General features: G+C 33.0%; 2 protein-coding genes across 3 annotated transcripts; both read left to right on the top strand.

The window, feature by feature from the left end:
- Nucleotides 1-5529: 5529 nt before the first annotated feature.
- LOC18022824 (J domain-containing protein DDB_G0295729) lies at nt 5530-8215 on the top strand. Of its 2 annotated transcripts, none has more exons than XM_024159031.1 (2): nt 5530-5638; nt 6568-8215. In XM_024159031.1, the coding sequence occupies exon 2, from the start codon at nt 6658-6660 to the stop codon at nt 7924-7926; it is 1269 nt and encodes a 422-aa protein (XP_024014799.1). In that variant the 5' UTR covers nt 5530-5638; nt 6568-6657; the 3' UTR covers nt 7927-8215. The 2 variants fall into 2 exon arrangements, with proteins under 2 accessions (XP_024014799.1, XP_006405891.1); XM_006405828.2 differs by having other exon boundaries at nt 5552-5638; nt 6572-8215.
- Nucleotides 8216-10867: 2652 nt separating this feature from the next.
- Nucleotides 10868-12132, top strand: LOC18022823. Its single transcript, XM_006405827.1, has 3 exons — nt 10868-11710; nt 11797-11891; nt 12003-12132. The coding sequence occupies exons 1-3, from the start codon at nt 10868-10870 to the stop codon at nt 12130-12132; spliced, it is 1068 nt and encodes a 355-aa protein (XP_006405890.1).
- The last annotated feature ends 262 nt before the right edge of the window (nt 12133-12394 follow it).

The following is a 12394-nucleotide window of genomic DNA, read 5'->3' as shown; positions in this document are numbered from 1 at the left end:
TTTTGTTTGTAGATATCTTTATATTTATGTGGGTTTATGATTTTCGAATATATACAACTCTTAATTGTTGCATTCAGAAAAAAAATATATGTAATAGGCAATTAATTATTTAAAAATATTTCGATTCTCTAACATATTTCTAAAATATATTCATAATCTCTCTTTTTCTCTACACCCATTTCCCTCTCCATCTTCCTCTCCCTCTCCCTCTCCCTCTCCTTCTCCATCTTCATCTCCCTCTCCTTCTCCCTCTCCCTCTCCCTCTCCCTCTCCCTCTCCCTCTCCCTCTCACTCTCCTTTTCCCTCTCATGTTCTCTCTCTCATCAATGCAACATCTTGAACCACACACAACATATTAGACCGGTTGAAATTTTAATATTTCTCAGAATTTTCTTTTTTCTAGCCACTCTCAATGTCACCTCTCTAACCTGAGCTCTGTATAATTTTTAAGGGGAACTTCACTCATTTTATGTTTTAAAGATTAGGTTGAACATGTTAACATTTTGTGATACCACAATTTGTTTCATAAAATATGCATTCTCACATCTTTATATTATTATTTAAGTAGTCATTTTAAAAAATAAATTTTATTTTATAAATTATTACATGATATGCTATTACAAATAACAAAAATAATTAAAATAGGAAATGATATAATTGTCACTCAAGCTTTTTGAAACTTGTGCGAATATTCTTTACCTGTTAATATGCATTTAATTTTATGATCTATTATTTTATTTTTCTTTGAATTTATGTCTTTTTTATATTCTAGTGTTTATAACGGTTTTAAAGAAAATTTGAATATTTTTAGATATTAAAATTTTGGAACCGAGAATTTGTTTCTCGGATTTGGGAAAACTGGATTCAAATCCGGCTATCTCAAAATTTTATGGTACTATTCATATCTATCAAATCACATAAATAAAATAAATTATTTAAAATAATAATGAATAAATGCATTAATATATAAATTATTATTTATAAAGAATGTCTTTTCATATTCTTGTTAAATTAATGGATGATAGTTACCATGAGAATTAAAGTATAATAACACAAAATATAATAAATTATAAATTAATAAATGAATTGATGATGTGTCAAAATTTAGAGTTTAAGAAAATGATGTGGCATCATGAGGAGAGAGGACATTTTACTTTATATATATAGATTTTAGCAAATTCAATATATCTCTTTAATTCAAGTTAAACAAAAAATACTAACCAAGTTTTTTTTCTTTATTTTGATTTGATTCTAATTTCTATATTTTGGATAATAAATAAACTACGGTAATAAAACTGAAATCAATTCATGTATCATATTATTCGATTTGGTTCATTGTGAATTGATTTACTTAATCTAAATTAAACATCTCTCATAAATCATTCTCAATTGAGAGGTCGAAAAACACACGATAATGGTTATTATATGATAACTAGTAGGTATAGACTTTCTCTCGTTTGCCTCTCTATCTTTAACCCTAAAACTTACATTCAGTTTCATGATTCCTCGATTTTTTACTTAAAATATATTACTAAATTAATATAATCAAGATATCTCTTTTTTTTTTTAGTGAATAAAGAATATTAATTATATTTTATTTTTCTTCAGTTAATTTTGGATCTAGTTTCTATTTCACTTATTGGAATAGATGAAACTTTATAACAGTGCTAAAACTGAAATTAATTTACGTATCATATTATTCGATTTTGTTCATTGTGGATCAATTTGCTGAATCCAAATTTAACTTCTCTCATAAATCCTTCTCAATTGACAAGTCAAATAGCACAGATAGTAGTTACAGTATAATCTCTGTTCAAGTCATGAAAAGTCTTATCAAAAATGTGTGGGTCAATTTTGTTAAAACAGAGATAATTAGAGGATTATATTCCAAATTTTCCTAAAATTTAAGTAAAATTTTGCCACAATAGAAACTCTGAAAACATGACTAGTGATTAATAGTATTTTCTGTTGCTTTTCCATTTTTCACCTTAAAATTTGCATTCTGTTCTATATTATTAATTTTCAGTTACATTTTTTAATTACTATTTTAGATTCAAATATCTCTTTATTTTAGTGAAATGAACAATTTTAATCAAGTTTTTTTTCTTCGGCTTGATTTGGATCTAATTTCTATTATTTGAATATAGAAATAATCAAAACATTTATAATGATGCTAAAACTGAAATCAATTTGCTAATTATATTCTCTGATTTGGTTTGTTGAGTAATCTGAATTAAAGTTCTTTCATAATTTTTTTTAACTGAAATGCCGAAAAACACAAACAGTGGCTATAGTATAATTTCTACTAAGGTCATAAAAATCTTCTCGAAAATGTTTAGGTCAATTTTATAAAATGTAAATAATTAGAAGGTCGGATTCAAAATTCTCATAAGATATAAGTAAAAGTTTGTCATTAGATAAGTTGTCCATTGCTTTTACATTGTTAACCATTAAACTTGCATTCGACTTCATAGTTCGTTAATTTTCAGTTACATATATTTATTACAATTTTAACCCTAAAACTTGTGATTCGGTTTTAATCAATGTTTCATTCTTCTTTTATGATTTGATTCAGATCTAATTTCCGTTTTGTCAGAGATATAGTTAAATAAAACTTTTGTAATGGCGTTAGAACTGAAATCAATTCACGTATCACACTATCTGATTCGGTTCGTTACAGATCGATTTGCTTAATCCGAGATAAATTTCCTTTATAAATCCTTATCAACTGAGAGATTGAAAAACACACAATAGCGTCAATAGTATAATCTCTGCTCGGGTCACAATCGAAACAATTGTGGTCAATTCTGTAAAAGCATAGATAGTTAGAGGATTATAGTGGAAAAAGCTTTGATTGTACAAAAAGCAATTAAGAGATTTGACCTAAATATGTTAATGACATATTGGCCAAATTATAACAAATCAAATCGAAAAATAATTGACAGGCCAAAAACCAAGCGGTTAAAGTATATTAACTTGGCTCAGATCACAAAGAGTCTTACCAAAGAGGTTTTGGTCCATTTTCTAAAGATGTAGATAGTAAGAGAGTCAAATTTAAACTTTTCCTAAATGTACAAAATGGGCCGCTATGGAAAACGCCATTGGTGATTCTAGAGTTGCTCTCATATATAATCCTAAAACTCGCATTCGCCTTTTAATTTTTAGTTACATTTTGGTCAAATGAGAATTTTAGTTACACTTTTATAACTAGTTTATTAGAATCAAATATCTTCTTATTTTTAGTGAAAATAGAAAATTATAACTAAGTTTTTTTTATCAGTTTATTTTGGATATAGTTTCCGTATTTCAAATAAAGAAAAAAGTTAAACTCTTATAACGGTGCTAAAATTAAAATCAATTTATGAATCAGGTTATTTGATTTAGTTCATTATTGTTCAATTTGCTTAATCTGAAATAATCTTCCCTCGCAAATCTCCTTAATTGAGAGGCCGAAAAACACAAAAGTGGTAGTAATACAATTTCTGCTCTGGTCATAAATAAAATTATCAAAAAAGTTTTTGTCAATTAATTAAAATTATCCTAAGATAAATGTAAAAGTTACTGCTATAGATAACTCTACAAAAGCGACTAGCGATTAGAAAGTTTCTCTCATTTCCTCTCCATATGTAGCTGTAAACTTTCGACCTTATAGTTCGCCGGTTTTCAGTTACACTTTAATTAAACAAAATATTTAGTTATATTTTTATTACTATTTTAGTGAATTCAATATATATATCTCTTTATTTCAAGTGAAACAAAAAAAATACTAATCAAGTTTTTTTCTTCTTTATTTTGATTTGATTCTAATTTCTATATTTTGGATACTAAAATAAAATCTACGGTGCTAAAACTGAAATCAATTCACATATCACATTTTTGATTCGGTTTATTGTCGATTGATTTACTTAATCTGAATTAAATATCTCTCATAAATCTTTCTCAATTGAGTGGTAAAAAAAAATACGAATGACGGTTATCGTATGATCTCTGTTTAGATTATAATGGAAAGTGGAAATGATTTTGGTCAATCCTGTAAAATCTAGATAGTTAAAGGATCATTCAAAATTCTCCTAAGATAAATATAAATTTAGGCTATAAAAACCTCTTAAGACGTAACTAATAGTTATGGACTTTTTCTCGTTGCTTCTCTATCTTTAACCCTAAAACTTACATTCAGTTTCATAGTTCCTCGATTTTTATTACAATGTATAACTAAATTAACATATTCAAGATATCTCTTTTTAATTTTTAGTGAATAAATAATATTAATCACTTTTTTTTCTTCAGTTTGATTTGAATCCAGTTTCTATTTTCACTTATTGAAATAAATAAAACATTTCTAACAGTGCTAAAACTGAAATTAATCTAGATATCATATTATTCGATTTGGTTAATTGTAGATCGATTTGCTGAATCAGAATTTAACTTCTCTGATAAATCCTTCTCAATTGACAAGTCAAAAACACAGATAATATATAATATTTGCTCAAGTCAGTTAAAAAAAATTATCATAAATGTTTGGATCAATTTTGTTAAAACGTAGATAATTAGAGGATTATCTTCCAAATTATCTTAAAATTTAAGTAAATTTTGTCGCTATAAAAACTCTGAAAACATGACTAGTGATTATAGTATTTTCTGTTGCTTTTTTATTTTTGTTATCCTAAAACTTGCATTCTGCTCTATAGTTCGTTAATTTTCAGTTACATTTTATTATTATTATTTTTATAAATTTAAATATCTCTTTATTATAGTGAAATAAAAAAATTTTGATCAAGTTTTTTTTCTTTAGTTTGATTTGAATCTAATTTCTATTTTTGAATATATAATAAACAAAACTTTTATAATGGTGTTAAACCAAAATCAATTTGCTAATCATATTCTCCGATTTGGTTTGTTGTTGAATTTGAATTAAAATTCTCTCATAATTTTTTTTTAACTGAAATGCCGAAAAACACAAATAGTGGTTGTAGTATAATTTTTACTAAAGGTCATAAAAGTCTTATCGAAAATGTTTAGGTCAGTTTTATAAAGTGTAAATAATTAAAAGTCATATTCAAAATTCTCATAAGATATAAGTAAGAGTTTGCCCATTGTTTTTCTATTTTTAACCCTAAAACTTGCATTTGATTTTATAATTCGTTAACTTTCAGTTACATATGTTTATTACGATTCTAACCCTAAAACTTGCATTCGGTTTTTTTCTTCTCTAGTTTGATTCATATCTAATTTCCGTTTTCTCGGATATACAATCGTATAAAACTTTTGTAACGGAATTGAAATCAATTCACCTATCATAATATCTGATTTGATTCGTTATAGATCCAATTTGCTTAATCCGGGATAAACTTCCGTTATAAATCTTTCTCAACTGAGAGATCAAAAAACACACGATAACGTCTATAGTATAATCTGTTCCGGTTATAATCGAAACCGGTTATAATCGAAACAGTTGTGGTCAATTCTGTAAAAGCATAGATAGTTAGAGGATCATATTCAAAATTCTTCTAAGATAAATTTAGCCGCTATCGAGAACTCTGAAACGCAACTGGTGGTGATTCTCGCGTTTCTCTCGTCTTCTCTCCGTCTTTGACACCTAAAGCTCGCAAATCTGCTTCACAGTTCGTCGATTTCTCAGGTGCTACTAATATCTTGTTTCTGTTCACTGCGCATTTTGATATGATTCCTGGAATCTCCAGTTTAATCTCTGTTTCGTTTGATTTGCGGATTCGACATTGTCTCTAGGTTTATCGATTAGGTGTTTGCTAATCCCGTAGGAATCGGATGAGTTTCGAATCGAACTTTTTGAGAAGGTTTTTACAGTTTTAGATTTCATAGGGTTTTTGATGAATCGAAGATTCCATATCGCTATTTACGCTTGGATTTGTTGGATTTTCTACCTTTCCTGGATTTTTTTAGTGATTTTAAGATTTGTTTCTTTGTGCGTGATTTGCTTAATCATCATACTTCTGAAACTTCTTCTCTACGAGGAAATGAACTGTTTCGATTTCTCTATGGTTGATTTTTTAGTTTTCCTTTGTCCTGTTTATAGTTGAAATCTTTCTGGGAAGTTCTTTGTTTAAGTTTCATAACACACCAACAGCTTCTTAGTGTAGAGAGTGTTGCCTTAGCTCTCTTAAGATATGTTTTAACTCCTTAGCTATTCTGAATCAAGTTACTTGTAAAAACTGGGTCTTAATTCAATCAGTTCGATAAACTTTTCTTGAGTTCTTAGCTTGCTTTCTGGATGTTTCTCCTCCGGTTTGTGGATTTGCAGGTGTATTTGTTCTTGTTGCCTAGGTTCTTAATTCGGTGTCTCTGTTTTGCTTGGTTTTTCGTCATGTTCATTTGCATGAGAATATATGGTGGAGATCACCATTTTGCAATGTTTCTTTTGGTAGCTAGTCATTCACATGCATTAAACGATTTGCAACATATACGGTGTGGAAGTAGATGATTACAGTAAACCATTCACATGCATGTATATCGACTAATGTAAACTGTACGAGGCTAACATTTGCGATACTATGCTAACGCCTCCATATCTGCCCTTTTCTTTTGTTCTAGCCAGAAAAGTAGCCATCCTTGAAGCAAAACATAGCTCATTCGGCTGTTCAGGAACTTGGGAAATTTGAATGATACAGATACACGACAGGCATGGAGTGCAACAGAGACGAGGCAGCAAGGGCAAAAGAAATTGCAGAGAAGAAGTTCAAAATGAAAGACATTGCTGGGGCCAAGAAATTCGCCTTGAAAGCTCAGAGTCTGTATCCTGAGTTAGAAGGTATTTCTCAGATGTTAGCTACTTTCGATGTGTATATCGCTGCAGAAAACGAGGACGTGAACTGGTACGGGATACTCAATGCAAGTCCGCGCGATGATAATGAAACGTTGAAGAGAAAGTACAGAAAGCTTGCTCTAATGCTACACCCCGATAAAAATAGCTCTGTAGGAGCTGAAGGAGCATTCAGGCATGTAGCTGAAGCTTGGAAATTCCTGTCAGATAACGAGAAGAGAGCAGCTTATGATCGTAAGAAGAGTTTGAACACAATGTATCAGAAGGTTTCAGTGTCATCTGCTAATAGCGGCTTCTGCAATTTCACCAAGACTAACTTTACTTCGAATGTGAGGACGACGACCCAGAGACCCAATCCGCCGACCCAAAAGAACAATCCGCCGACCCAGAAGAACAATCAGCAGACCCAAAAGAACAATCCGCCGACCCAGAAGAACAATCAGCAGACTCAGATGAACAATCCGCAAAAGCCGGCTGGTAATACACAAAAAACAGGACGGAGTGTTCATCATCAGACAACAGCACCAAGCTCATTTGCTGCATCTGGATCATCTGAGGAATCAAAGTTGAATACTTTCTGGACAGTCTGCAGGAGATGCATGATGCAGTACGAGCATCTTAGAATCTATGTGAACTGTAACCTTCTGTGTCCCAATTGTCTACAGTCGTTTATAGCAATGGAAGTCCCTAAACCGGGTATGTCAAACCGTTGGAGTAGCTCCAGCCGACTAAACCGAAAGCTTGATCCAAAACCAGCTGCAACCCACGATACTACTTCAGGGGTATTTAATAACTCCAAGTGGACATTCTCAAGAGCCAACAGTGCAGCCCATGCTGCATGTGTGGTTCAAAAGGCTTATGAGAAAGTGAAGAAAGACCGTGAAGAGGCAAAAGCAAACGCGAGAAGAGGAAAGAAGAATGCCAAAAGGAAGAGCACTAATGATTCGTCTGCTGCTATTAGTTCTCATAAAAATAGGAAAGTTATAGGAGAAACCGATAACAATGGTTGCTCTGGTGGAAGAGGTGTCGCTTACTATATGACTGGTGAAACAGGAACAAACTTGGTGAAGTTACATGAAACCAAAGAGAAAGCAGATAAGATTAGCAAGGAGCGTAAAAAGGCGCGTTAGCAATCTGAATCAGTGGAGGCATAATTGTGATTGATTGTGTTTGTTATATATCATCTGCAGGCTATAACCAACAGATTACTAGGAAATAATTTGTAAGTTGGTCATTTGGTAATCTATTGGTTTCTAACATCGTAGAGAGAGATGAATCTTTTTGAGTAGAGGACACAAAACTGCCTTCTTAACATTTTAAGACAGACTCAGTGTTGTGTCAAAGTGGTTGTTGTAGCAAAAAGTTAACTTGGTTTCATCATGACTCTAGTAAATGCTCTGCTTTAGTGCCCTAATTAAAAACCGTTGCTTTGATTTCTTTGTCTGTTTCAAGGAAGAAGATGAACGTTAAAAGCTCTGATTATAAATTATTCATAAAAGTCTGTATCTTTCTAAGAAAATACAGAGGTCAAAAGGAATAAATGTTAAAAACGGAGGAAGATGCGCTGCATCACGATTCACCAAGAGGCAAGTAGAACATAATAAATATAATTATAGGAAAAAAAAGGAATGTGAGAGATCAATATTGGGATTTACGTAACCTCTTCCCAAGAACCCTGACCCTAGTAGTATATATCAAGGCAAATGCTAAGTCTTTAAACCCACTAAACTAGAGAGGCGAGAGAAAGAAAAAACTTTTTGTTATCTTCTACTTTAGAATCTGAGTCCGAAAATGGTGATCATCAACGAGCATGCTCGAGTCCCTGACACTGAAAGTGACTCTAGCGGATCCACTGAAAGTGATTCCGAAGAGAAAAGTAAAGAGTCCAGCGAAGATGAAGAGTCCAGTGAAGATGAAAAGTCGAGTGAAGAAGAAAAGGAAGAAAAGAAGAAAAAAGAGAATCTCTATCTCAATCTGAAGAAACCCGCCAATGAAAGTCAGAAGAACAAGGCTGGCTCTGGTTCACAATCGGAACCTAGGTCTCAGGGTGATGTTAAGAGCAAGCCCCTCGATCTAAACCAGAAGAAACCTGCTCTTAATAATCATATCAACCTTAGTTCTGGTTCTGAAGAGGCGAGTGAAGAGGGCTCTGGTGCCAAAGAAGAAGAAGAAGAGGGAGATATTAGTTCTCAGAACAAGGCTGTTGCTGTGGAGAAAGAGAATCTTGATCTCAATCTGAAGAAAGCCGCCTCTGAAAGTCAGAACAAGGCTGTTGCTGTGGAGAAAGAGAATCTTGATCTCAATCTGAAGAAAGCCGCCTCTGAAAGTCAGAACAAGGCTGTTGCTGTGGAGAAAAAGAAGCTTGATCTCAATCTGAAGAAACTTGCCTCTGAAAGTCAGAACATGGCTGGTTCTAGTTCACAAGGTGCTGCTGAGAAGAAACCTGAAACAGAGATTACTGATCTGAAGCTTGATCTGGCTGCCAAGCGTGCGGTGGGAGATATGGGCCTACATGACTGCTCGGAAAGAAAAAGGATAAAGAATACGGTAAGTGGTAGAGAAGTTGAAAGCCTCCTGAGGACTGACACAGGAGCCTACTGTTTCGGGTTTGAAGAAGGGACTGTGAGTCAAGTCTGGGAAATGGAAGTGGATAAAGAGGAGAAAAGAGACTTGGTGGAGAGGATCAAGAACCTTAAAGCTTCACACTGGACTCTCAAGGTGAAAGAAGCTCAGCTCCGAGCTGATGTGACCAAATGGATTATGGATGCGCTTAGGAAGAACCAGTGATTAATCTTCCCAATGTTTTAGTTTCATGATTTGTGATGTTCCCTTTTTTTCTTGTTTGGTTTTTCAGTTCTACATTTTCGTATCGTTTGTCTCTCTGTTTTGGACCTTTTGGTAATTTTAACCGCCGAATAAATTATTTATATTTCATTGAGTCCTGCAAGAATTGAAGAAAACTTAAAGGTCATTTTGATCCTTTAGCCTTAACAGGGAAGATGAATATAGGTAGATCATGTTAGAGAATGAAGGTTTTGAAATTAGGGCTTCAAATGGTCATTGAAACAAATGGATCTGGATCAATTGTAGGTTCTTACAATCATAGCTATGAAATGTCGTAAGAGAAGAAAGATGTGACTTGTAAGAGAAGAAACCTGACTTTTAGGGCTTCTAAAGTTGTTTGTTAACATTATATAAAGTTGAGAACGAGAAGATTGGCTCCTTAAAAATGTATGAAAGAAAATACAATACATCAAGAATAGTTTAGTTATGTGGAAATACTTTTTTGTCTGGTCTTACTTCTCAAATTGTTGTTCATGTGATGTCTCACGAATGATTTCCTTAGAATGAAGAATTTCTTTACTGTTGTTGTCAACTTTTGTGCATTTCATTTGAGACAATTGTCCTGTTTTCTTGTGTGATGATTTTTATGACATTCTCGAATACCGTGACCTCAGAATTTTGATGGACTGCATTTTCTTTAGTCTGGATCATAAAACGGAGGTATAAATTTCAGCCATTTTAGGAAAATGAAACACATAAAATTGGGAAAGTAAACACATTAAACTTAATTAATCAATACCAATGTTTCTAAGACAAATCTAATTCATATGGAGGTGGTAAAAAAAAAATATTTACAATATAACTTTTTTACCTTTTAAAATTGAGAAACAAAATTGGTTTTGCAAGTAATAAGATTGCTTGTTGATAAAGGAAAAAAAAAACACGCGCTCTCCTAAATTTTCTTTTCATCATGAGTTAATCTTAAGGAAAATACGAAAATCCATAGTTTATCAAAACATTTAAAAGGAAACAAAAATTGTATATACGAAGAGGCAAGGTACGTAATCAACAAAGGAAGAGTGGAATTAGAAAAACAAAATTTGGTTTTACAAAATGTTAACAAGTAGCCACGGATCAAGTTAATTGATGATTGCCCCTTGGTCAAATGATGTTTCTCAAAACTTAGACTTACGAAGAGCCAAAGGAACGTAATAAAACCAACAGCAAGAGTCGGGAGAAGACATTTCACGTAGAAATCGAAAGAAAAAAAATTCATAGAGAGAAGAGATGAATCTGAGACTATATCTAAGAGAGTTTGAGAAAAGTTTCGATATGGAAAAAGCAGTGTGTAACCACGGTTTTTTCATGATGGCGCCAAACATTTGGAACCCTAAAACAAAGTCACTAAGTCGGCCTTTAACCGTTTCAAACTCGTCTTCGGTCAACGTGACCATCTCTCATCCTCGCACTCTCTCTTTTCTTGTAATCCAAGTTCATGGCATCAACAATGTCTCAAGAGTAGACGAAGAACTCATCTTGCAACAAGTGGCGAGGATGCTTAGAATATCACCCGAGGACCAACGTGACGTGACCAAGTTTCAAGAAGTCTATGAAGCCGCAAAGACGAGTGGTTTTGGTCGAATCTTCCGCTCACCATCTCTCTTTGAAGATATGGTAAAATCTATCTTGTTGTGCAATACTACTTGGGAGAGGACACTAGGTATGGCTTCTAAACTCTGTGTCTTGCAATCAAAGCTAGCCGATGGCACGGTAAGGCCGCCCTCTTCTCGTCAATATAAAAAGAGGAAATTAGTCCCGAAACCTAGGAAAGAAACAAGGGGAAACTTCCCTAGTGCCAAGGAATTAGCGAGTCTTACCAAAGAATTGATTAATGAGCATTGTAAACTTGGTTATAGAGCAAACTGGATAGTCAGACTAGCAAAAATGGTCGTGAGCGGGAAACTGAATCTTGAAGAGATGGAAAGTAGAGAGATGGAAGCAGAACAAGTTATTAAGAAACTGATGAACTTGAAAGGCTTTGGTTCTTTTGTAACTGCAACGGTGCTTATGTGTCTTGGTTATTACCATCTTGTTCCATCCGATACCGAGACCCTAAGACTCTTACGAGAGGTATATCTCTATATATTTATATACTTAGTTCTCTTCATAAATAGAAATTTTAATTAATCTAATCTACTGTAATGTTCTGTTTGGAGGTGCATGGAGAGGAGGAGTATTCGAAAGAGACGCTAGAGAAAGCAGCACAATCATTCTATGACAAATTCTCTCCATTCCAGTCTTTGGCCTACTGGTTAGCTTCTAGTATTTTTAATTTTCTAAGGCATATTAGTTTCTGATATATATATATATATATATATATATATATATATATACTTATATTGCTTCTTCTTGCACTATATAGGTTTGATCTAATCCAAAGCTATGAAACAAAGCTTGGCAAGCTTAGCGAGTTGAGTCAGTGTGACTACAAGAGTGTTGGAGGATGTTCTTACATCAAGGCAGACCAGATGAATATCTCTCTTTCTTTCTAAATGAAACATTATATTTTACTTTCATGCATGGTTTGCTTTTTACAACTCTGCTTTGTTGTGTATTTACGTTCTAAATGCCTCTTGTTCGGTTTCTTATGGTTTCACAATTGATTACCATAGTTTTCCATCAATCAAGTGGGCATAATCAGATCAGCCTTTCTTTATCTTGTTCAAATCTTGAGTCTTCGTTTCCTATAAAAGTGTTTAAAAGGAGGAACAGTTTAATGTTGGAGACTGAAGACTTTGTTCTTTGCTCCTTTGG

Source organism: Eutrema salsugineum, unplaced genomic scaffold (assembly GCF_000478725.1).
Source record: "Eutrema salsugineum unplaced genomic scaffold, Eutsalg1_0 scaffold_14, whole genome shotgun sequence".
NCBI lineage: Eukaryota > Viridiplantae > Streptophyta > Magnoliopsida > Brassicales > Brassicaceae > Eutrema > Eutrema salsugineum.
Note: the sequence above shows the minus strand (reverse complement) of the source record. Positions and strands in the feature narration are given on the sequence as shown.